Consider the following 24,993-nt stretch of genomic DNA (forward strand, 5'->3'; position numbering starts at 1 on the left):
TCTGGAAGCCCAGGCAGAACCTTCACTTTAGGAATAACACTGATCACAGTGAGCATTCACTTAAATATTCACTACAATTAGCAATTTTTGCTCATCTTCACACTGCAGATGCAACATGATAAATAACATGGCTGCACACATTGGTCCAAGAAAAGCTTTCAGAATTCACATAAGCAATAAATAAACAAAAGAGGTACCAAAGAAAAGAAAAAGAGTAAAAATACCTCATGATATTTTTTCACTGTTTTCCCTGACACACATGTGCAGGATTTCCAATTCGAAGTCCCACAACCACAATTTCCTCCACAGCGCTGGACGAGGAGGCAGCGAGGGAAGAAAACTACATTTGTCAGCTTCAGTTCCTCCCTTAAATTGACAGAATAGTTTCTTGGAGTGCAGCTGTAACGTTTCACATCATCATTCAGCCTGTCCAGGTCAACTGTAATGCAAAAGAGAGTTCATTAGAAGGGACTGAATGAGACATCCCCCCCTCCAGTTCATACTGTTCCCTGGGCAGCCAACAACACCAAATGATGTGGCACTGGTTGGAAAACACATGAAGTACAGCAGTGATTTCTGACTAGATAAACATAAACACACCAATTTTAAGTCATTACAGGTGGTCATCTCGTCTCTTATACTTCCCACACCAACTCCCGTGGCAGGGCTCACACAGACTCTAAAGGTGATGGCAAAGCTTGTAATAAAATATTGGCTTGAAAGCTCAAGACTGGTTATTTTATTTGCTCTGTTTCCTATCTGCTGAAACCTTGTGTGAGAGATTCCACCTCCACCACTCTCTTCCCTCCTTGATTATACTTTACTTATTGAGATGATGTTATTTTTTATTTTGGGCACAATTTTTTGCCCAACTGTAGGCATACAAAGGGCAAACATTTTAAACAAAGCTCTTCCTTTGGCCAGTAGAGAAATGCCTTTGTAGAGCGATTCATCCCTTCCTCAAAAGGGCCGTTAAGACAGGTGACACCCCTTGCTTTCCTGAATTGCCTGTCTGTATTGTTTGTGGATAGAGTCTACATACCTCACTTTTAGCTGCCTAAATCAATCTGAACAATATTAATTTCAGCCTTTAAGTGCTGTTATAATAGGCATACAAAGAGATACAATTAAAACTAATGAGCTTCATTGAATGCCAATAGTTGGTTGATGTTTAAAATGCCTGGTGTCTCTGTGAGATGTATCATGGAAACAAGTATTAAAGCCAACCATAAAAATGACTTATAGACAATCAACTGTAAGTTTAAGTGCTGTTTCTAGCTTTATCTTGCAAAGCTAAAATAAAACTCAAAAAACTTCTATAAATCCATTTCAGGATTTTAGGAAAATATAGAAAAATGAAAATCAGAAACAGTTTCTCACTGACAGATCACTCATTTTTTTATCAGTGATAAATCACTACTTAAATTACAATCAGAAGATAAATTAATGTGAACAAATAAAAATAACAAAATGACTGGAGGTACAGAAAACAAAAAATAATCCCCTCCCACTCCAGATAGTAGTTGCTAACAGGTATATAAACAGCAAAACAGGAATGGTTTAAATGAGGACTGAGACAACAGTACAGTGTTTGTGAACATATCGGATTTTCACAGACATCTTTAATAGCTCACTACCACCTCTGGAACTGAGCTCACCTATGCTTGTGCTGTGCTATAAACATGTGAAAATCTCCAGAAAAGTCAGGAGCACTACTGCATTTCATTTTGTCCGTGACTCAGCCCTTGTCACAAAGTAAATTATGGAAAAAGCTGTGATTTGTAAATATCATCCACCTTTACATTCTGGCCTTGAGATACTCATTGGTTCATGGCAGATATGCAAGAGGCAAGGGTACATAAATGTCATGAGTACTGTTACACAAAATCATAGCAACTTCAGTTTTCTGGCAAGGTGTTATCTCAGTCAAAGGAAATTTAACAGATAAATTGTGATTTTATAGCAGTTGTGATACATCTCGCCATGAAATCTCAGTGGTTCTGTCCAGAGAGCTAGCATCTCTCCAGAAGTGGTATAGATCATCCTCCTGATATAAGCACAAAATCAATGGGACTGTTGGTATACTCATGCACTGGGAGAAAAATACATCCCAAATGTCCACAGTCAGGACTTAGAAGACCAGGGAATATTGATTTTTTTTGTTTTAACAGATGATATTTTGTTCTCCACTGTCATTCTTCAAAGCCACCCCTTCTCACTGCAGCCTCTCAGGCTAATTCTTCTCACAGGGAAGTGTTTCACACTCCTCTGAACATTCTCACCAGGACCTCTGCCATCAAGGCAGATAAAGCAAAGCACTATCTGGCTAATATTAATTTCAAATGTTTGGCATGAAGTGAAAAATAATCAAAGAAAAAAGAGAGCAGTAAATATTCTGCCTTGATGAATGATTAGATTTCTTGAGGGGAATGCCCAGGCCATCCACATTCTGTCCTGCAGCAATCCAAGGGAACGGATATCAATACCAGTAGGTTCCTACAAGGACAGGCATGTGGACAGGAATGGCATTATGTCGATGGTGCATCTCTAGACTGAATTAGAAGAAAATGCTCAAAGGTTTAATTCAGCCCTTGATTACCATGCCTCCCACTGAGGTAACACAGCAAACAAGGCTTCTGGCAACAGTCTGGTCATTAAAGAGGGCCCAGACCTAGGCAATGTGAACCAGCATCTCTGTCCAGGCGAAGATGTTCAGGGGACAGAACAAAATGTGCTCTATCACAGACTAAATTTCCCCTGAGGCTCAACAGTTCTCATTCCTGCATTGAGCTGATACCTATTATCACTGCTGTGTTATCAGCACAGGAATGAGTCTCTGCAAAGGGACTGGCAGAGAGAGACAGCACCAACATTTCAAGGACCAGGGTGGGGTCCTTCCTGCAGAGACAGTGTCACACGTATTAGTTCCAGTGCTTAAGCTGCTCGATTTAAATGGCAAGGATGACCTGGCAGAGGGCTTTCTCTGGAGGAAAGGCTATACTCACTAGCCCTCAAAAGCCTAGTTTTGATGACTTTCAGAAGTCTTTGCAGGATCTCTTAGACTGTAGCTGAGTCAGTACTGTAGAGAGCTGTTGACTTGCTCAAAGCATAGGAGGGAATAACCAGATAATTAGGATAACTTGCTTTATGCAATGTGAAAAGCTCAGCTGTTTATTATGAGGGCTCAAGGCTTTCAACAGATGCATTTCTCAGGAATTCTGAAATCAATCAGTGGAAAAAAACAAACACATTTTTAGTGTATTTTTCCATGTTGAACTAATTTTGAAAAAGAAAGTATGGGAAATTTTCCAATACAACTGCATGAATTCTCCTTAGTTTCATATTCATAGAATTTTAATAATGACTTGTCAATAGTTCTCAGGACCCCCAAATCCAGAGCTTTCATTTAAAATGTGAATTCTGCACTTTGCCATATCACACTTCAGGTATCAGGTAACAGGTTTAAGAGCTACACAAATCATCCTCAAAAAAAAAATAAAAAATGTCTGGAGGTAAACACATTCTTTCTGACTCTGCTCTACTGAAATCCAATGCTCGGTGGGACAAGGCGAGTGTGCAACATCTCTAAAGTACGTGTACAGTACTCTAGTAGTATCCTGCTGACACTCAAGAACAGTTCCTATTGCCTAATTAGCTTTAGAGCATGGTTTACAACCCCTATAACAAAAGAACACATTTTTCTCTGAACAACTCTGCTGAAAGCTTCAATATGCATTTTTTTTCCCTATCTCGGGATTGTTTTACTGTCTGGAGCCAGTCTATTTCCTCATCCATATAACAATGAGATTTTACAGTACAGTCAGTTTCATGCATCTCTTCACTGCTGTGACTAAAACGTAAGCGAGCCTTGGTGTGATTGGTGTGAAATCCTGCTGCTTTACTTATCAAGGACTGAAACCACTGGAGTCCTTAATTTAAAACTAGAACGAAAAGGTTCTGTAGACTGGATGCAAATAACTTCGAAGTATTATTACAGAATGTCTGCATCAGAGATTCAATTTAAAGGCAAGGCAGACATAAAAAGATGTACTGGAGCAGCAAGCTGGATACTTGGGGTACAATGTTTGCTCCTTCTTCCCTCTTAAATCCTACACTTAAATCCATCCTCATTTTTCAATAGCACTAAGGCATGTGCTTACCTTTAAACACTGATCTTAATCAGAGGTGAGCACTGAAATGAGGGACTGCAGCTGATACTATGTCTTGTTTAGAAGCACAGCTTTCAAGACTGGACAGGAGAGAAACCCCATGCTGATGGTCACTGATTTTGCTTAAAAAGACAGTCCACTAGGATTTATTTTAATACTGTATGTGTTCCAAATTCATACATGTACATGGCTGTAACATTTTCATATCTGAGCATTTTACACTTTTTTTTTTTTTTTTTTTTCATGCATCAGCTACAGATTGGAGCTGAGGTATAAGAGAAGGTATCTGCCTCACTCACAGTCCTATACACTATGTCAAGGCCATCTACAAGGCAAGGAGGATTTGAGCAATTGCAGACTAGTCAGGATAACCGTTGTAAAATAAAGGAGTAAATCCTTTTGGAGACAATGTTCAGGCACATGAAAGACAAGAGGTTGACTGGAAATTGCCATCACAGATTTACCATGTGCAAATTGTGAGCGACCAATCTGAGAACCTGTAGTGATGAGATGACTTGCTGGAGGAGGGGGAAGCAGTGGATGCTGCCTACCCTGGCCTTATTGTTATTTTTGACACAGCAGTCCAAAGCATCCTTGCAGCCAAACTGCTGAGATACAATGGAATAGGTGGACTACAAATTGGGTAGATAATTGGAAAGATAAGGGAGCTTACACAAAGTGGCCAGCAATTCCAGGTACAAATGGTGGCTGGTTGCTAGCGGCGTTCCCAGGGGTTAATGACAAAACCAATACTGCTAAAGATTTTCACTAATGACCTGAGGAGCAGAATGGTGTGAATGCTCAGCAAGTTTGTCAGTGAAATCAAATTGTGGAAAGTTGTCTGTATGCAGTAAGGCTGCCTTTCAGAAAGACCTTGGCAGGCTAGAGAAATGCACTAGCAAGAACCACATGAGGTTCAGTGATGACAAATGGAAATTCCTGGACCTGACTTGGAATAATCCCAAACATCAGTCCAGACTAGGGTCACACTGGATAAATAGCAGCACTGCAGAAGACGACTTGGCATCCTGGTAGGCAGCAGGCTGAACATGAATCAGCTTTTTGCTCTTGCAGTGATAGAGGCTGCATGCTGAGCTGCATTAGGAGAAACATAGGCATAAGGTGAATGTCCCCCTTCATTCAGCTCTTGTGAGGCTGTATCTAGACTACTGTGTCCAGTTTTGAGCGTCATTCAGCAAAAGGGAAGGATCAACAAACTAGGAGTATAGTGAAGGATGACTGGGATGGTTAAGCAGCTGGTCCACAGCAGCCACAGTGAGGCTGAGGAAACTGGATTTGTTTAGTCTGGAGAGTAGACTATGGGAGGTTCTAATAATTCTCTCCAGCTGTCTAAAAGGAGCTACAGAGAGGATGGAGGCAGACTGTTCTTGGACATGCACAGCAAAAATCACAAGTCGTAGCAAGGGACCTCTGAAGAAATACTAATCACCATAAGGGTGATTGAAAACTGGGACAAATTATCCAAAATGTTGTGGTCTAGTTGTAAATATTCATAACTTAACTAGAGAAGGCCCTAAGTAACCTGTTCTAAATTTGAAGTTGGTCCTGCTCTGGGCAGAGTTTTGGATGAGCTTATCCACAGAGTGCCCTTGTATCCAAAATTGTTCTATTAATCTGTGACTGATATTAAACTGCCAAGATGTCTACATGTTTGCTGTTTTTCCTGAAAAGGTATCGACATCATCAACTATATGAACAGATATGGTTTAAAAAGTCTGATTATGGTCTGTTGTGAAGGCAATATGGATGTGTGGAACTGGATTTTGGGATGACATTCATTACCAGGCTATGTTGACGATAGACCAACATTAAACATCATCAGTATGCAGAGAGAGTATAAGGCTTAGAACTTCGAAGACGTTAAATGCCTAACTCTCATTGAGGGGATTTACCCACATTATACAGGAAACTGGTGCAGAGACTGCCCAGCTCCCTGACTATTCTCCCCTTCAAAAATCTACATCACCTTGGGCTTCTTGCCAAAGGCAAGCAAGCCACTGCCAATCCTGCTGAAATTTCTAAAACTTGTACTCTTTTTGGCAGCTAAAGAGATGTACACATGCAAGAGACATGCACTCATTACTTGCCCCTGCTCATGTTTTTTGCACCAGCAAGTGATGGAACTGAAGCGTGGTACGAGCATTATGTGCCATACATGGGTCCAAAGCTCAGTTCTAGTTTGACTCTCATCCCCCTTCATGTGTGATTTACAGTTTGTAACAAAGGTTGTGCTGCTGTTTTTATTCTGCCTAGACATTTAAAAATTTTTCCTATACATCATGGACTTTCTCAGAGACCTATGAATGTATTATTGCACCCCTTATCCCCAGCATTTGTACTCCTGTGTGTGTCAGAGCTGTGTCAGGTAGTGCAGAAATATTATACAAATGGTCAAAGAAATTCAGAGCAGTGCTGCAGCTGACTGCAGACATGGTGCGGTTGAGCTTGAGTTGGAAAATTCAGTCTCATACATGCAGTAAACAGTTAAATCTTCCACTGATTAAATTACCCAAATACATCAACGCCGATGAAATTATTCTCCATAGCAAATGTTGATCAAACCCTGTGGCTTTTAGTCTTCAGCACACATGGTTAAAGGTAATCAGTGCTCCCCTGCACATGCTTAATAATATCACAATAATCACTATGTTAAATATACCTGAAAACTTTGGGAGCTGCCCAGTTCTTTCTTGCGCGAACCAGGGAAAAGATGCTGTGATTTGGATTTACTACAGAACCACAATGCCAAGATGAATCTACTTGATATGGCAACTATTATTTTAGAAGAATGAGAGATCAGAATTTCAGTGGGATTATAACTGTCTGCATGAAACAATGTTCACAATATATAGGCTTATTATAGACTAGCAAACCAATTATCAGCTGTGGTATGGGTCAAGTAGCAAAATCAGGCCAAACCATCAATGCCGTAAATGGACATAGCTTCATTGAAATCAATGGAACTGAACATCTTATTCCAGCGATAAATAATATGCTGCAAGTTTCACTAGCTTTTTTTTTTTAAAAAAGGGTTTAATAAGAAAAGCTTTCACTGCAGTGGCCAACAATAATGCCATGTAAAGCATGAGGGAAAATCTCATTTATTACAGAGGAGGAAGAATATGGATGTAGATCTGAATTAAGACTATGAAATGAATGAGTGTGTGCTATTCACATGCAACAGATAAAGCATTTCCTAACTGAGGAAGAGAGGAAGTATACTGTGTTTTTTTTTTTTTTTTTTTTGTTTTGTTTTTTTTTAAGCATAGGGAATACTTTATATTAGCAGCTACTTGAGAAGGTATTCCATCTAGTCAGAATATTCACATGTGCCATGAATGAGCATGCATTCAGCATTTGTGATGCCTGCACTCCCTGTCTGGTGCACTGAAACTTGCTGGCAGCCGTCCCAGAAGCTTTCAAGGAAGAGTACATGGATGTCTGCAGTAATTTATTGGCCACTGTTTGCAAACCCCTGAGAAATGACATTCCTGGGTTCAAATTTTGTTTAACTTCTTCCTAGAGCATTGTAAACAGTAATAATTAAAAGGTATTGTTAAGGACATGGTGCTACTTGCTTGATATTGGGAAACTGTATGGCAGTGGATGGCAGCAACATTCTGTTAAGACTTGTGGTCTCACCTTGCTATTCCCCTTCTAGGGAGCAGTTTGGCTATGCTAGCAAGTGTTTATTTATTTAACTTGTAAAGCTGTCATTGCAGACAGATGTTATTACAAGAATGTCCCACCTGATTAATTTCTTCTGATAGCCAAAGCCTTCCTGCATACTGTTTCTCAAAAAGAAAATGATCTCAGAGGCATGTGTAGTCTTGCTCATTACCAGAATGTATCCACAGATGTTCCTGTTTCCTAGGTCTATTTATGAAAAAAAAATAAAAAATTCTAAAGACGACCCCTTTCTTTATGTAACATCCCCTAGACATTTGGATCTAATAAGACACTGAACTTTTTCTTTCTCTTTTCCTTCTTCCTAGATGTTTAAACACAGGTCATTTCACAGGCAGAGGTATCTTTCCTTCTTTGTTTCTTTTTCTTCCTTCCTCCCTTCCCCCCTTCCTCCCTTCCTCCCTTCCTCCCTCCTTTCCTTCCTTCCTTCCTTCCTTCCTTCCTTCCTTCCTTCCTTCCTTCCTTCCTTCCTTCCTTCCTTCCTTCCTTCCTTCCTTCCTTCCTTCCTTCCTTCCTTCCTTCCTTCCTTCCTTCCTTCCTTCCTTCCTTCCTTCCTTCCTTCCTCTTTTCCTCTCTTTTTTTTAAAAAAAAAAAAACACAAAAACTTCTACTTCTAAAGAATTTTTAATGAGATATAAAACTTCAGGGTAAAAAAAGATAAATGTAAATAAGCATGTGGCAAAAGTTAAATGATGTTTAACTGATAGTTGGAACTGTTTACAGCAGTATGTCTGAGGAGCTCTTCTAGTATTAAGCAGATACACTGATGCTTTCAAAAACAAAACAAAAAATAAACAAAACAAAACAAAACAAAAAAACAACTGTTGGATGAACAAATTCCCTTCAAACACTTCTAAATGTTCCTTATGATTCCCTAAAAGAACAGAGACCTATTTGTCTAGAAGTTCAACACAATTGCAGAATATGGCCATTTTCTTTTTTATATGTGCTGGTGTTCTTGCTAAGAACAGTATAAAATAACCCAATAGCTAGTGATAGCCTTTTAGAGAAGTTTTGTATTTGTAACAGCCAAATTACTATGACACTGAGGTCAGCTAAAACATATTACAGCAAAGCAAGAGGAATTACTTTAAAAGATATACTTTATTTGGTATGACCTGCTTTTTCCTGAGAGTCTAGGATGAGCCTAAGGCTGAATATTCATACTTTCAGAGTTTCTAAAATGCATCAGTGATGAGCAAACCTTTTTGAGTACAGTTAAAACTGCTGCAAAGCTTTTTGAAACCTCTACTTGTCATATTTTCTTGTAGAAGGTATACACTGTAGTTTATAGCTTATACAAGACCTCTCATGTAAGGATTTTGAAAATGCAAGCGTGTATCTTCTGCTTTCTTTTTCTGTCTTTTTATTTTGTCTAGGTATCACTGTGATTCTATATTTACATTCTATACTAGTGTGTTAGTCACTCCGGTGACTAACAGAAAACCTCATTGAACATAAGTAGAATTAAATTTCAAACTTCATGTGGTTATTAACAAGACACATATGATAACAGTATCCCACCTGAATGGTGTAACTAGAATGCAACACATTTAACTCAATATCAGTGTTGTAGAGGTATGAGATCAGATATTGTAGATGGAATAGGGTTATCATATATATAAAGATACATTTAATCAACAAAGCCTTCACCTTTAAGGATGTTGCAGGAGGAATCCAGGGAAGGACTGGTCTTATCAATGTCTATAAATGCATGAATGAAGTAAAGAAGATGGAGCCAGAGTCTTCTTTGAAAGGACAAGAGGTATTGGACAAATTGCAACATATGAAAATCTACTTAAATATTTAAAAACAAACAAACAAACACTACTTTGTTGTTGTTGTTGTTGTTCTGAGGGTGGTCAGACACTGCCACAGGTTGTGGAGTCTCTATCCTTGGAGATACTCAAAACTCTACCGGACATGATCCCCAGCAACTTGCTGCAGATGGTCCTACCTTGAGCAGGGAGGTTAGATTAGGCAATCTCTTGATGTGCTTTCCCACTTCATCTAATCCAAGACTCAGTAAATTTAAGCCTTGCTAAAACACTGTGCTTGTTTCCTTAACTGTGATCCTTATCTTCGTGAATTATTGATTGCCAAATTAAGGAAAAAAATACCATTTAAATGTCATTTATTATATATCTCTGTTATCAGAACTGATATTCAGCAACACTGCCTCTTAAACGCAATTTTCTGGCACAATTTGGTATGGGCAGAGATCATTACCAATTTATTTATATCATTTATATGACCTGTTCTGAAAATATCGTGAAAGGTAGACAGAGATTACATCAAATTGTTCTAATCTACCTCACAGCTGTTCTAACAAAGGATAAAGAATAAAACCCAAGCTGGAAGTAGAAATAGATATCTGAAATAAATAATGATATAATCTACTGCTCTCTTTACTGCAAGGTTATCTGAGTGCCTATAAACATTCCTCAGAGATCCACAGTGTCTGTGTTTAAAAGCCACCAGGCATTTCTAATTTAAAGACTTGTTAAAGCTATTCCCTACTCCTGACATCATCCAAGAAACAGTCTTTAATCTTGTCAGAAGTTTATGACTAAAGACAAATTATTAACTGATTTTTTTTTAAAGATTTGAATGTGTTGAGGTACTTTCGTCCAGAGGGCTGCTAATATTTAGGGAATTTGGCCTTTTCTTTTTAAGACAAAAGAAAAACTGTTGTGAAACTTTTTTATTTTTCTCCCCCCATCCCTGTCCCAGTTTTAATCCCCCCCTCCCCCGTGTTAATTCCTGTAGTTAAAACCAAAAATGAATAAATAAATAAGTAGAATAAAATCTTAACTAAATAAACCAAAAGCATTAAAACAATAATGAAGAAACCCTTATACATCTGAATTTTCTGAGCACTAACAGAAAATCAAATTGATGCCTATAGCCTATGTCATCAGCCTACATAAGCATCAAATGCTATTTTCTATATATGTGTTGTCATGTATACATATGGGGTACAAGGCCAAATATGCTCTGAGGATCAAATGACATCTGGAGAGCAGAAAGAGTACAAGATCCAGGTTTCTAATCACCTTTTGTAAAATCAAAACAGTCATTTTATTTCTTTGGTATGCATGTCTATCAGTGCTGAATCCAGCCTGGATAGGATACATACTTTTCATGTTTCACAGACCCCTAAAAGAGATCAAACTGATCTCTGATGCTGTTGCAGTCAGGTGATCTTTTCACAAAAGACAGAGTGTTGTGGTTGCCTGAAAATTTTGATGTGCTAAAATGAAGTGAAGTAAAGAGGGCCAACTTTCTTTAGATGGGTTCTCAGGGCTTTTTACAGATTTCTTTGAGTTCTGAACCAAAAGACAGAGATAGTCAACACATTTTGAAAACTACAGCCCAAACTGGCTGTGTAACTACTAATATACTGCATGTTCCTGCAGTCATTCTCCTGCACCAAGGTCAAAAGGCATGGGAGAGCCCACTTCTCTGCCACTAGCCTCTTACACACCAAGACAGGATGGCCACATGTATACCGAACACTGCTAATGTCATTCTACATCTGCCAACTCATGCCCACCAATGACCTAGGAGAATGACTTTTTAAATAGTGTTTCTTTATCGGTATGGTTTTCCTAGCTTACCATCTCTTTGCTCTACCATTTGGTGGATTATTTGAACTAACAGAAGAAAACAAGAAACATAACCCAGAAATGCATACTTTGCTCAATTTCTAAGATGTTAAACCATAGTAATGCTCGCCGCCAACATAATGAAAAACTGTGAGATGCTCACATCCTAAAAAAACAGCTGCACATACAGGTGTCTGCAGCAGATGCTTCCCTAAACACAATGTGATAAAAGTGATTATTTCTCACTCAACAGAGAATAATCCCAAAGCAGGGTATTTAACAGAGGATGATAATGCAGGTAATTAGGAGCCCCATGCCTTACACATAAAGTAATGTTTAAGAAGGTGAAGCTGAGAACCATCTGCATTTTACTCAAAGGCCTATGGTTGTGTTTGTGGATTTATCATAATGATAGGCAGTTTTCATACTGATTTCTCAGGTGAGATCCTACTCAGTCAGAAAATGATTAAGGATTAAACGACTTATTCCTAGTTGCAACAGGTGATAGTTTGTCCTATGGCCCCAAAAGGAAAATAGGCATCAGAATCTCATACTTAAGACATTTCTGTGAGGAGTGAAGGAAAAGCCTGTTTTTCCTGCAAAATTTATATATTATGTCTTTCCTACCTTTGGACTTCCTGTCATGGTAACTTCTGCCTCGATAATGGTGGCCACTGTCTGTGTACAAATTCTCCAGATCTTCTTGCCAGGAGTCTGGATTAAAGTGTTTGAGCAGATCCTCCACTGTGTCAAATGCAGCAATGGTCTGATCCAGCGCTTCTGCTGTGAGCGTAGGGTCAGTCACTGATGGAGAGGGATAGGAGACCCCCTAAGAGTGACATACATCTCAGTGTACTTGGAATAAGTTGCAACACCACTCAAAACAATTGACAATATCATTGTCTTATTTCTGACTGAAACAGGTACTTTGGGCCATCTTTTGAAGTCCTTCGCTTGGTCAGGCTGTGTTATGCCTGTGTTTTATTTTGCAAGAAGCAAACAAACTCCTGGTGAAATCCAGGAGATCTGGGGAGAGGCAGTACCACTACTGCTAGATTGTCCACTTTTTCTGTCCTCAAAGGACATGATGGTTTGCACATGTGCAAAGATATTGTGGAAATGCCTTTTGAGACCACAGAATGGAGGTGCTTTGTAGTGCTGGAGTGGTGCCTTCTCATCTCTGCCAGGTCTGTAGGTAAATCTGAAAGAGGCTGATCAGAAACCACAGCAGAGAAAGACAAAGGCAGCAACTTCTCTAGATTTTCTTTCCCTCCTTGGTCAATTTGGACTACAAATTTGGCTAGGTTAAAGACTTGAAAAGATGGCTCTTTATTCCCAAGAATGAAACCTGTTATGAAATATTGATGAATGTAAATTTTACCACCCTTTTACCAAAACCAAAGTTACTTAAAAAAATGAAAACATGGTATTTGGATCTCAACAAAGTAGCAATGAATATTGGGATTACCAACAAAGTCATATCCTCACAACAATATCACAATACCACATGGAATATTATTTCTAAGCAGGAAGAGCCGAGTACCACTTTCTGAGCACACTTTGTTCCCAATGAATTTGTCACACAACTTGAGTTTGAAGAAAGACTGCAGTGATTTCACTTTTACTGGAATTAACTTTAAACATTTTTCATAATCCTTGGTTAGAATCACAGTATTCAGGATCCTGATACCACATTTTTCCTTGTCCAAGCACAAAGCCTCATAATAACTGTGTAAAAGATGCACAAGAAAAACTATTAATGCAGATCTGTTACATTCTGAAGAACCACAATCAAAATATTTGCTTTTGTCCAATAAAAAGCATAATGTAACATGAGAGTTTTGTTTGGATTATTATTATTATTTTATTTATTTATTTATTTATTTATTTATTTATTTATTTTAAGTTAAGACACTGGGGCAAAGCCCTGAAAAATGAAAGAGCCCTTTTCTATCCTGAAAATCTAGCTCTGAAGTAATGTAGCAGAAACATGCCATTTAAAATTAATGCCCCCCCCAAAATAGTTTTTTGCCTGATCTCCCAAGTAAATACATATGTTAAACCATTAATCTTTGTGGTTAACTTCACTCAGTTGGGTAGCAATGAAAGGCTCGACTCAACTAAGTGAAGTTACTTGCATCTTTGCAGGATTGTGTCCTTCAATGGTGGCTAAAATAGTTTCAAAGTAATAATCTTTTTGTCTTTTCCTCTTAGATATATTACAAAATTTACAATCCTTGATATTTTACTGCATATATTTGCTGAAAGTATGGACAGTCCAAATCATTATACACAAGAAAGAGAAGAAGTTGAAAACATTACAGTGGCGTGGTCAAGAAAGCATAGCTGCACTTTACTGCTTATTGCCAACAGCACAAGAAGATTCTGAGGGCCACTTGTGCCTGTAATGCCTCTATAGTGCAGTTCTGAGACACAGTGCAGATGGCTCTAAAAATTCATGATCCACTAAAAGGGAAGGCATACCTCAAAGCATCTCTCCTGACTTATAAGTGGCTCAGAGTACAGACTGACAAAGAGATGGAAACCCCAGGAGATGAAAAGCTCACACCAGTAAAGTGCTGCAGGATGGACAGTGATGTTGCTGGGCATCATGCAGTGTACTAATGCAGTCTCTGAGGTTACAAAAGAAAAATACTTTGAAATGCTACTTGTTTATTGAGGGGAGCTCATGGCTGGCCTGTGACAGCAGCCCAACTGGGAAACACCATCCCCTGGCTCCCTTTCTAAAGTGGGAGAGGGAGGGAAAAGGTGCAATGGTGCTGAAGAAATAGCAGCACAAAACAATGGTCTCCTCCGACAACCCAGTGACAATCAGAAAGGAAATCTGAGTGTGTATGAGCATGCTGCTGTCCAGGGACCGCCCCATGACATGGATACATCCCCCTTCTCAGCAGTTTAACTAAAGTCTATGTTTCTGAAACAAGAAGGAGGGGTTAACAGACATAGGATGGCAGAGAACACAAGAGTTTTTTTCAGGTGTTCAATTGTGCTTTTCATAACAGAACTGCAGGTCAGGCTGTGAATTTGTAGGGCATGTCAAACTAACACAGACAGCAGGGATTCCCCAATTTCTTTCAGTATAAAAGGCCCTACTTGAGAGATTTGCACAACCTAGTTCGCACACAGAAGAAAGCTTAACTTTTTTTCTCAGTGACAGCCAAATCAAGAGAAATTATTGCAACAGCTCAGAGAACCTACTGGCAGCAACATCATGTGACAAGCCCAAAAGTAACTTCAAAGCTGCCAACCCAGCTGCCTCTCTTTTGTCCTGCCAAGAATGAAACACTAGCTGCAGAAGAGCTTGGCTCATTGCAATCTGGCTTCTGCGATCACATCCAAAGAGAGGGCAAGAAGCTGTGAATAGCGAAGATTTACCATATAATGTACCTCTTCTACATTTCTTAAAAGCACTGAGCACATTTTTAATTTCATGAGATTTAAAGCTACCTTTCCTGTTAGTACTCTTATCCATAATTTCTATTGCTTTTCCCCCATTTTTTTTTATACTTTCTATCTGTATTGTGAAGCTGGCAGGCTTTTCAATGTGCATCACAGTTATTTGTTGGTCACAATATCACTTCACAAATAATAGAAACTAACCCAATAAGGATTAATTAATTTATTAATTTATTAATTAATTTATTTATTTATTTTCTGGGCTGGCCATGCTGGGATTAGGACAGAACTGTTTGTTTTAGATTTCTGAGTGAAAACAAGAAATATGGTTTTGTGTCTGATATGACCTCAAACAAGGAAGAAAGCCTTTGCTCACCTTAAGTTTTCATTCTAAGCATTGCAAGTAATCCAGATCTTAAAATGGGTCTTAATGTTACCTGTGGGTTTCAGTAACAAAATATATCTGTCAAGCTACGTTATTATCAGCAGAACAGTATGTCATCTTGCCAGCAACTGACAGGTCCAAGTTTGTCCTTCTGCCCCCTCAGAAGCACAGCAGAATCGTTAAACCTTTCTCACTTGAAGAATTTGCATGCTCTCAGACTTTTTGCCTTGATATTTTTGAGAAAAATTACTCAACCTCTCCACCTTATTTTCCCTGAGGATAAAAAAGGACTAGTGGGTGCAGTGCACACTAGCATTGTATAGGAGGATGGTATTTTTTAATTGGATTGCTGATGGCATGGCAAAAACAAAGAGACTGGAGTTCTGCTACTGATTTAGCTGTAGGCTTCTTCGTGACAGTGGCCATCAGCGTTCTACCTGTAATATTGGTACTGAACTTCCCTGCCTCTAATACATTAAAAACAGCTTTTTAGAAATGAAATGTAGAAGATAAAACATTTTTTTTTTTCAACATGAAAAAATACTGGCTTATTTTTTGACATATTGTGACATTATGATGTTAAGGATAATTATCATGGTGTTTACCATATACATGATCTCATTTTCATAGCTACCTGATGAGGGAGCCCTGAGCTTACATTTTCAAACACAAGTCTACCAAATTTTAAAACAAAATATTCTATCAGACATATTTTTTTTTCCCAATTCTATGTTAGAATGAAAAATTAGTTTGTGTCTTTTAACAAAATTGTCTCTAGTATCTTCTTCTTAGCATACCCAGTATATCTCAGTCCTGCTAACATTGCTATTGAGGACTTTCAGCACAATTAATTCAAGTCTATCATAGCATTTTATCATGAAGGACAAATGTCAGCTGCAAAATCAAGAGTAAATGCAGGTGAGATTGGAATAGACTCTTTTTTGTCACTACAGAATTTTCTCTCTACTCATTGTCTGGCTTGGATACTAATCAGTAGAATTTACCCATATTTTATTTACTGTTCCTCCACTGGCAACTCCTCATAACTACTGATAGGTGCCATCAGTAAACTCTCATCCAAAAATGCTCCAAACATTGTTCTCATTGGTCTCAAGTCTGCTTTGAGCACTTATGTGTTTAAGGAGGAGTTTGTAAGACCTGTGACATGGTCTTCACCAGCCAGAATGGTGCACAGAAAAGGACTGCCCGAGGTCTGATGATACCTTGCTATTCCCTACAACGTGGACCCAGAATATATTTACTTGAGAAATGTAGGAGGGGACAGATTTTTATCCAATGACACAAACTGAGTGTGATGAAAAGAAAAATATTTGTACACTGGCTTCCTTTTTTTTTTTTTTTTTTTTTTTTTTTTTCCCTGAGTCACATTTCATTGATGAATATGGAGACTTTTAGATACAGTATTATATTACAAACACTTAAAAAATCTCATATTGACAATAAAATGCTAAATCCCTTTTTCTACCAGCCTGCTATAAGTAAAATCTTCTATTTAGGTCAAGACATTTTACCACTGAAAATCCTAAGGAGTTTATATCTTGTATTTTCATTTTGGCAAGATGAATTTGGAAGCAAGAAATGTTTCCCAATGGCTATCTCATGTGGTTACAACAGCCAATGGCATATTTTGAATCTTTTCCCTTTAAAAACACAGTGGTTAAAAAGCGTAAGTTTGTTACTCACTTATTTTATCCTCTGCCAAAGGTGAATACATGGCTTCTCTGTGTAGGTACCATAACAGTGATTTGGATTCATGCCATTCTATCAATCTATTCATGGGCAAAATAGTAACAAGCTACTTACTGAGACAGAGCTTGTGACTGACTCCCAGTTGGTTTCTGAGGCTGCATGCTGGAAATCATCCTAAGGGGAAAAACCCACAGGAAAAATCACCGTTAAGGCAATGTCCTGAATTAACTACCGAACCTAAAAATTCTCAGCATTCAACGTCTGTCACCTTTTTGAACCCTATTCCATGAAAGAGGAATTGCCATGTATCATTCCTAAACCTTTCCACAGAATAATGTTACTTGTATTCAGGTTCCTCCCTACTTGTTCTTTATAAATTAGCTCGTTGTAAGCTTGCTGAGGCAAGGCTAGGTATTATTATTGTTTGTAATATGTAATATGTATGTTTTTCTTTGTAACAGGACCTAACTTCTAACAAGTATTAACCACCTCTGCATGTATACAATCAGAGTGTAATGCTGTTTCCCAAAATGACCCATTCTGGAAAGAATGTGGACCTACCCTGGTATGTCATGGTGAAAAGCAGGGTAACATAATCTATTTGAAACGTAGTCCTAACATGACTGTACTGCTTTTGGTGCTTGTGCTGAGCAGGACTTGCTCATCTGTGCAGGGCACTGAATGGCACTATGCCCTTTATGTCAACAAACACAGCCACAGTACATTCACATTAGAAGTGTCATATCACAAAAACCCTGAGCTTTTATGATTAATTTGAGCATGGCAATAGGATCTATCTAATCTACATGTACCTTTGGACATCTACAAAGCAAACATCTAAACTAGTCATTCTTTCAATTATAGTCAAGTAAGAGTAGCATTTTAGGCTGTAAATCCCCTGATTTAATTTAGTTGCCTAATTTGGGATGACAACAATCAGATCCTAAAAATGCTTTTTTTCTTTTCCATTTTCTATAAAGACAGCCCTGGGGTGATTAGCATAGATATAGATTTCAACATTGTAGATATTGACCTGTGGTCAGTTGAATACCAACTCACTCGTCTGACCAGTGACGGGCAATCATTACTTAAATAATGAATAAGCCATTTCTTTAATCTTTTGGCAGATTTACTTATTTCCAACTAGAATAATTAAACTAAGAAAAATGAAGGAAAAAGGCAGCATTAGGGAATGTTTATTTAACATACACATGCAGAGAAATGCTAATGATCAGTATGAATGGGCACATAAAGAAAGCAGACTGAAGTGACAGCATACCAAGATATTAGTTTCTAATAACAGAATTAATGATGAAAGTGTTCAAGGAAGAAGGATCAGTGTCTGGTCTCACTTTACACTGACTCAGTCTCTGTATGCACTTTTTAAGTTGACAACTTAAAAGGGAAAATGGAAGACTAACTACTCAGCTGGTGCTCTCAACACCACATTGGACCATACACATATCCACATGTTCATTATTTCTTATGAATGCAAAAGAAAAAATTGATCACATAATCTGAGAGATCGTCAATAAATTTCTCCATTTGTCAAGAAAGAACAGAGCTGCTTTCAGATATGAACTTCATATGCATGGTACTTTACTGTTTTTCATCTGCTACAGAAAAATATTAAAATGTCCTAAAAGTCACAAGACTGTTTATTCACTATTGATACTGTTCCTTTTTTTTCTTCCTTAAAATGTTCTTTTCTCTTAAGCTTGTGGCTCCAAAACTGTAGTAATTGCTTTAGTACTTAAGATTAATAGAAATTAAGTATCAACATCAAACTATACTGTTACTGTTCAGCCTGGAGAAGAGGAGGCTCAGGGGCAACCTTATTGTTCTCTACAGGTACCTTAAAGGAGGCTGTAGCAATTGGTCTATTCTCCCACGTTCCTGGTGACAGGTCGAGGGGGAATGGGCTAAAGTTGTACCAGGGGAGGTTTAGGTTGGATGTTAGGAAGAACTTCTTTACCAAAAGGGTTGTTATGCATTGGAATGGGCTGCCCAGGGAAGTGGTTGAGTCACCATCCCTGGAGGTCTTTAAAAGACGTTTAGATGTAGAGCTTAGTGATATGGTTTACTGGAGGACTGGTTAGTGTTAGGTCAGAGGTTGGACTTGATGATCTTGAGGTCTTTTCCAACCTAGAAATTCTGTGATTCTGTGACTAAGTGATCACTGAAACTGCAGGGTTATTAAAATGTTAATAATTACAGTGGTCTTTTTTTCTAGGAATACAGAAGCAAAAATTTATCTTTGAAATTTTTCCTGCAGGCTTTTTATAAATAGTAAACACATCTACAAATGCTGTGACCAGGTCATAAATAATTCAGGAGTAGTGGGCTACCTTAGCCACATTCTCTACAAATTTGGTTGCTCAGTTATTGAGAAGCCATGCTTTGATGTACATGGACATGGATTTTAAAAGCTCATGGATCATCTCGTAGTAGTTGCCAGTTGCAAAATTTGGAAATCTTTTCCTCTCTGTCATTAGGTTCCATTTACCCCTTCCAGAAAAAAGTGGCATTGAGTTCTGAAGCATTATTTTATAGCAGGAACAATCTGCCTCATTGAATGCCTGGAGGAGACCACAGACAAGGAATAATTTTCTGTTTGAAGTGACGGTCGCCTTGTGTTCTCTAATTGTAGGCATCAAAACAATTTCTTTAGTCTATGATTCTTTGAGAGGCCTGATGCCAGGGAAGCCCTCCAAAACCCTGAGATAGACATGTGTACCACCTGCTTCTTGGATCTCAAACCTGATGACTGCATATTTTGACTCTGTGATTATATTTCATCTGCATAAAGTATTCACAACTAGATGGCTTTGTTCCACCACCACTTAAGGCAGTTGCAGTCATTCTTGGCTTCTTGGAGCTATCAACCCCTACAGTTTGAAGATTATTATTATCTATGGCTTCTGCTTGCAGCTATTTCAAGTAATGATATCAAAGTGATTGTCATCATTGCAAAACCCTCTCCTCCTTCCTCACCTAACAGATCCTGAAGGACAAATCTATTTTCAGTGCTATCTATTCAGTTCAATTCAATTCATACTACCTTGTATATGGAATTGGCACATGATCACTTGGCTTTTCTTTTTCTTCTTTACTTAAAATGACATTAAAACTTTTAGTTAAAACATATAAAAGGCAACATCAACAACAGCAACAACAACAACAAACACAACCACATCTTTTTAAACTGAATACTGGAAAAACAGGGTGGCAATAATTTGGCTACCCTGTCTACCCTGACAACAGTGCTTTCACTCGTACATGTGTCATGGTAATTTTGCGTTATTACACGAGACTTCAGCAAAGCAATGTATTTACTCTACAAGCACCAAAACTACAGGCAAAGCCCCAGGGCTTCCAATCATCTTCTGACAGAAGCTACTTTTATTGGAGAAAAATGACTTCCATACCTCAACTTCCAAAATTACACCATAGCAAGCCAGTCTTCAGAGCTGAATATGTATGGACATTGACATATTGTTCGTGGCTCTGGTTCAGACAAAGATAAGCTACTCTCTCTCCTTCACAGAGTGACTTTGTTTGCACCCTGTCTTTGACCATTATCTTCATGAAGTGAGAGGGAGTCACAGGGCATACTTTGTTTAACCAGAAGCTTTCAGAAGTGATGCATAATGGCCACTGCTAAGGATACATGAGCCTGTGGAGACAACACTGGCTGCTGAGGGAGATGGTTTGCATGACCAGGGCTCTGTGACCTGCAGCAGCACAGGATCTGCAAGGCTCAAGCCATGGGGTTTGGCAGGGTCAATGGGAACAGGGAGACATGGGGAAGATACCAGGGATGAGGCTGGGTATGGGAAGCTTGCCAGTTTGCGAAGCATGGTGTCCATGACTCACTTTGCTGCACCACAAATCCAGCAACACCTGAGTCCTCACAGCCATGCTGAATTATACCTGGTCCTTGATTTATGGACAATAAGCACTTTATAACATTTCTGTGATTCTTGTTTTTTTATACACTTTATCACTGTAGTCCAGCCTTTTGTTACCTTGGTGCTTGAGATCTTATGAGGCACAAGGCCTGGGATAGGCAATGACTGCCACAGGAAAGGCACAACACACTGGCAGCAATCCCTCCCATGAAAAGAAGCAACCCCAGATGTCTATAAACTCCTCTCTGAAGTGCTTTTCATAATCTGCAGGCCCCAGGGGTAAATGGATTAAGCTTGCTAAAAGATTGTTTACTTAAGGAAATTAAGGAACTAAGGAAACTAAGGAAAAATGAGCATAACAAAGGAAAAGCGAGCACTAAAATGCTGAAAGTTGAGCTCTGCCTATGTGCAGCTCAACTGCGGTACTTAGATGGCAGATCTTTAAACTACACAACAGAAGTTGCTTCTAGAGGTTTACAGAGAAGTAGGGTTAAGAGATGTACTGAGCCACCAAGCAGGTTCTGCAAAACTAGATCAGAGGTGAAATGGGGCATGCTCAAAACGTTCCAGTGCAGAAACAAAAGGAAACCGTGATCAAAAACTTAAAACTAAAGGGCTAGGACAGTGGAAGGTCTGTAAGAAAAACCTAGGGTAAATTACAAATTGAAGAAAAAGTGATGAAATTATCCTAACATTAAAATTAATAAAAGGAAAATCAGTGGTGGCTGTTTTTGAACCATGGTCAACATGGATTCAGAGTTGAGAACAGACAGTTAGCTGATAAGCAGATAAGCTTGCACTTGTAGTTTGTAGATCAAATTACCCTAAGTACCAACGTTTCCTCTGAACACTGAAATTACAGATACTACATTTCAGATATTACATTTTATATAGAAAGCAACAGATATCTCAAGCAAATAAAGACACAAGCTCAGAACACACTGTGTATCAGTGGCAAGAGGCAAAATAAAAGTCATGGTTGCATTAAAATAATGCTGTGACAAATACTCAAGTTTGTACACTTCCACTGATTCACTATAATTTCCTATGCAGTGTACAGTGTACACTCCAATTTCTGTTCTTAAAGACAAATAAAACGATAGAGATGAACACTTTGAAATACCTGTTCCTTTTACCATAATTTCAATCCATCACATTGCTAAATTTCACTTTCCTACCAGAATGATATTTATTACCACTTGTCCTAAGGAAGTTGAAAGATAACTACAGCAGGCTACTCACTAGGAACTGAGAGGCTGCATTTTTCTTATCTGCCATGACGGCCAAACAACCACTCTGTACAGTTCTAGTGACCAGGCTTTAAAATAAAAGATGCTGAATTTGGAAAACATGCAATACTGATTATTTGTAATGTGTAAATCATGCTGTGCAATAGAACACTACATGGAGATTGGTGTCTTTCAAGGTCAGAGCTAGCATAATGTGGTCTCTCTGGATAACAACCTTTAGTTAGCTCAAGAGGCTGTTACCAATGTTAACATGCTCTTTTCTCTAGCAATGCAAGCATTTAACAAAACTGCGTAGCTGTAATCCAAAGGTAGTAATAGTCAAACTGGAAGTATGATCATGTTATCACCGAGGAAGCTATTACTGGAACAAATAAGATATGAACAAATAACTTTAACCAGACTGACTTTTTTCTTTCTGTTTCTTGATGTAGTTGTATAAGGCAGACCATCCACAACACCACTGCTTTAAAGTAACGAAAGGTCAAACAGCCACCAAAATGTCTGATTCCAAATGTGACAGTATGATTCCTGCCCTTTAACAGAAGACATAAATTGAGTTTCTGCAGCCCAATTGCCACTACGTATCTGTAACTACAACCTTATTAGTTATGACTAAGTTAACACTAGTGCAAAATGACAGATAAAATCACTCTTGATTTGTTCTGACACATTTACTAGTTACTGAACAGGAAGAATAAGATACTTAAAATTTCAAAAATGTAAGGCTGTAATAATGATTTAGGTTAACTGCAGTTTGATACATTTAAAGTCAAAGTAAAACTGAAGCAGGAAAATACATTTAATAAAAGTTGTGTTCGGTCAATACTTGTCTTCATCCTTCACCTTGTTTTGGAATCAGGCATTGCTGGGTGCCTAGTGTGAGAGTGCCCAAGACACTGACATTTAAATAATCTCTCTAAAAGGTCACACAATACTTGTTGAAATGAGACGATAGCTGTGTCTTTGAAAAATCAGATGTCATTTAGCATCAAATTGCCCATGAGCACCCCATCTAATGCATACACCCACGAGGGCACAGGACTTCATCACCAAGCTGTGCAAAGCATGCATTAGCTTCAAATTTTTCCTTTTATCATGTAGGCCTGTCTTTAAATCTCTATATACATGGGATTCTGCCAGCTAATAGCTACTCTGATGCATACTGTAGCTAAGCAATTGCAAACAAGACATAAATCAACCACCATTCATTACAAATACTCCGTAGTCTCATTTTTACTAGAATAGCAAATTCTACCTGTAAATTTAAACACCGGGACACACAGCTTGAAATAATATGTCAAGTCATCACTTCCAAGTGTTAATTATTTCAGGCAATTCCATCATCATAAGCAGCTCACTGTCCATTTTGAACCTAGTTAGGTTTTCTTTCCTCCTTCAAGTTCCTCAGATTGGATGGCAGTTTCCAAGCTAAATTTATCTTTATTGCACTTATGTAAGCACCAGCTTTGTCCTTTTCTTCCTCTCCTGAGTGTTCTTCCTGCAGTGCTTCTGAAGAGATGTTATATCTCCTCTCAGCATCCATTTTATTATGCTAAGCAAGCCAAGTTGTCTTGGCTTTCAATGAGAAATGTCCTCTCTACCCTCAGCTGTCCTGTAGCTGTTCCCTGAGTCCAGCTCAAGAAAGATGTGTTCATTCTGTACCATGAGGATGAAATTGTACAAAGTATCCCAGAAAAGTGTACATGGTAGTACTCAGAACTTTTCTGTACACAGAAAAGTTACACAGGAAGTGAAATTACTGCCTCCTTGGTATTTCTATTCCTATTACACACAGAAACTCTTATTTGCTCTGTGCTAACCAGTGAGACATCATTTAGCAGCAAATGTTTTTAGTATTAATCTCTATCTGAGTGACCCCTGGTTTATTTTATTTATTTTATTTATTTATTTATTTTTGTATGGCTGCATTTCATGGAGAACCAGTTCTCTGGTGTTCAAGGTCAACCAGTTTTCCTCCCTGATATTCTGACTTTCCCATTCTTGGGCAATGCACTTCAGCTCTGTGTGTGATGCAAAATTCATTAAAATGCTACTGTGACAGGCTAGGCTCTTGTCCTTAAGAAAAAAAAAAAAAATAAAACCAATCATAAGGCCAACCCTTTAGAATGTCCCTTTAGCAAGCTCTCCCTGGTGCATTCCCCCCTCTTGCATTACAGCACACTGCTTCCCCTTTGCCTTGTGTCACTTTTTTTAACTGCCATCTCCTCCGGCTAAGTGACTGCTTCCTGTGTGGCACAGGTGAGGTGCTCCTCTGCAGTCTGGTTACATTTGCCATACAGAACTTCCGTTCTCTCACACTATTCTTCAAGCCTCACACGAGCTCCTTTGATAAACAGATACAATTTTTTTCTCCTATTTTCCTGTACCTTTAACTACCTGTTCTGGTGACAAGTGCCCTGTAAGCTTTCTAGGTCAGACTAATGAGCGTGCAGTGGCCCAGCCACTCTCTTCCTATTGATGTTATATACTTTTACTGCACTCACTATTTCCCTGTGAGGCCTGCTTCACCTTATTGCCTGTAGGGATAATACCCAGGTGCATGAAGCTAACAGTACCACTGCTCTCTGCTTCCTATATGTTTATTTCTATGACATAGAAAGAGAGACTTGCTTCCAGCAGTGACTCTTTGTACCTTGTGCAGGTGGTCTGCAATGCCCAGCTCTTGGCAGTAACAACTGAGGGTGCTGAAGGTGATCTGTCTCCTTGCTCACCTCAGGTTGGTGTCTAAGGGCCCCAGGGCCACAACACTGGCACAGTTTTAAGAGCTTGCTGGTCCCTCTCCAATGTCCCGTGCAGCAAGATGGACAAGAACCT

At 38.7% G+C, this 24,993-nt stretch overlaps 1 protein-coding gene across 5 annotated transcripts in view; it reads right to left on the reverse strand.

The window, feature by feature from the left end:
* The window catches only part of PDGFD (platelet derived growth factor D), a 144,763-nt gene that overhangs the window by 14,247 nt on the left and 105,523 nt on the right, over positions 1-24,993 (reverse strand). For 4 of the 5 annotated variants that reach the window (XM_084506357.1, XM_084506359.1, XM_084506356.1 and 1 more), the window contains 3 exons: positions 17,112-17,171; positions 12,113-12,314; positions 225-439 (listed from right to left, as the gene is read on the reverse strand). In XM_084506357.1, the coding sequence (XP_084362483.1) occupies positions 225-439; positions 12,113-12,314; positions 17,112-17,171 (477 nt within the window). The remainder of the gene's footprint in view (positions 1-224; positions 440-12,112; positions 12,315-17,111; positions 17,172-24,993) is intronic. The other variant, XM_084506360.1, reaches the window with a different exon arrangement.

Source organism: Aythya ferina, assembly GCF_964211825.1.
Source record: "Aythya ferina genome assembly, chromosome: 1".
Lineage (NCBI taxonomy): Eukaryota > Metazoa > Chordata > Aves > Anseriformes > Anatidae > Aythya > Aythya ferina.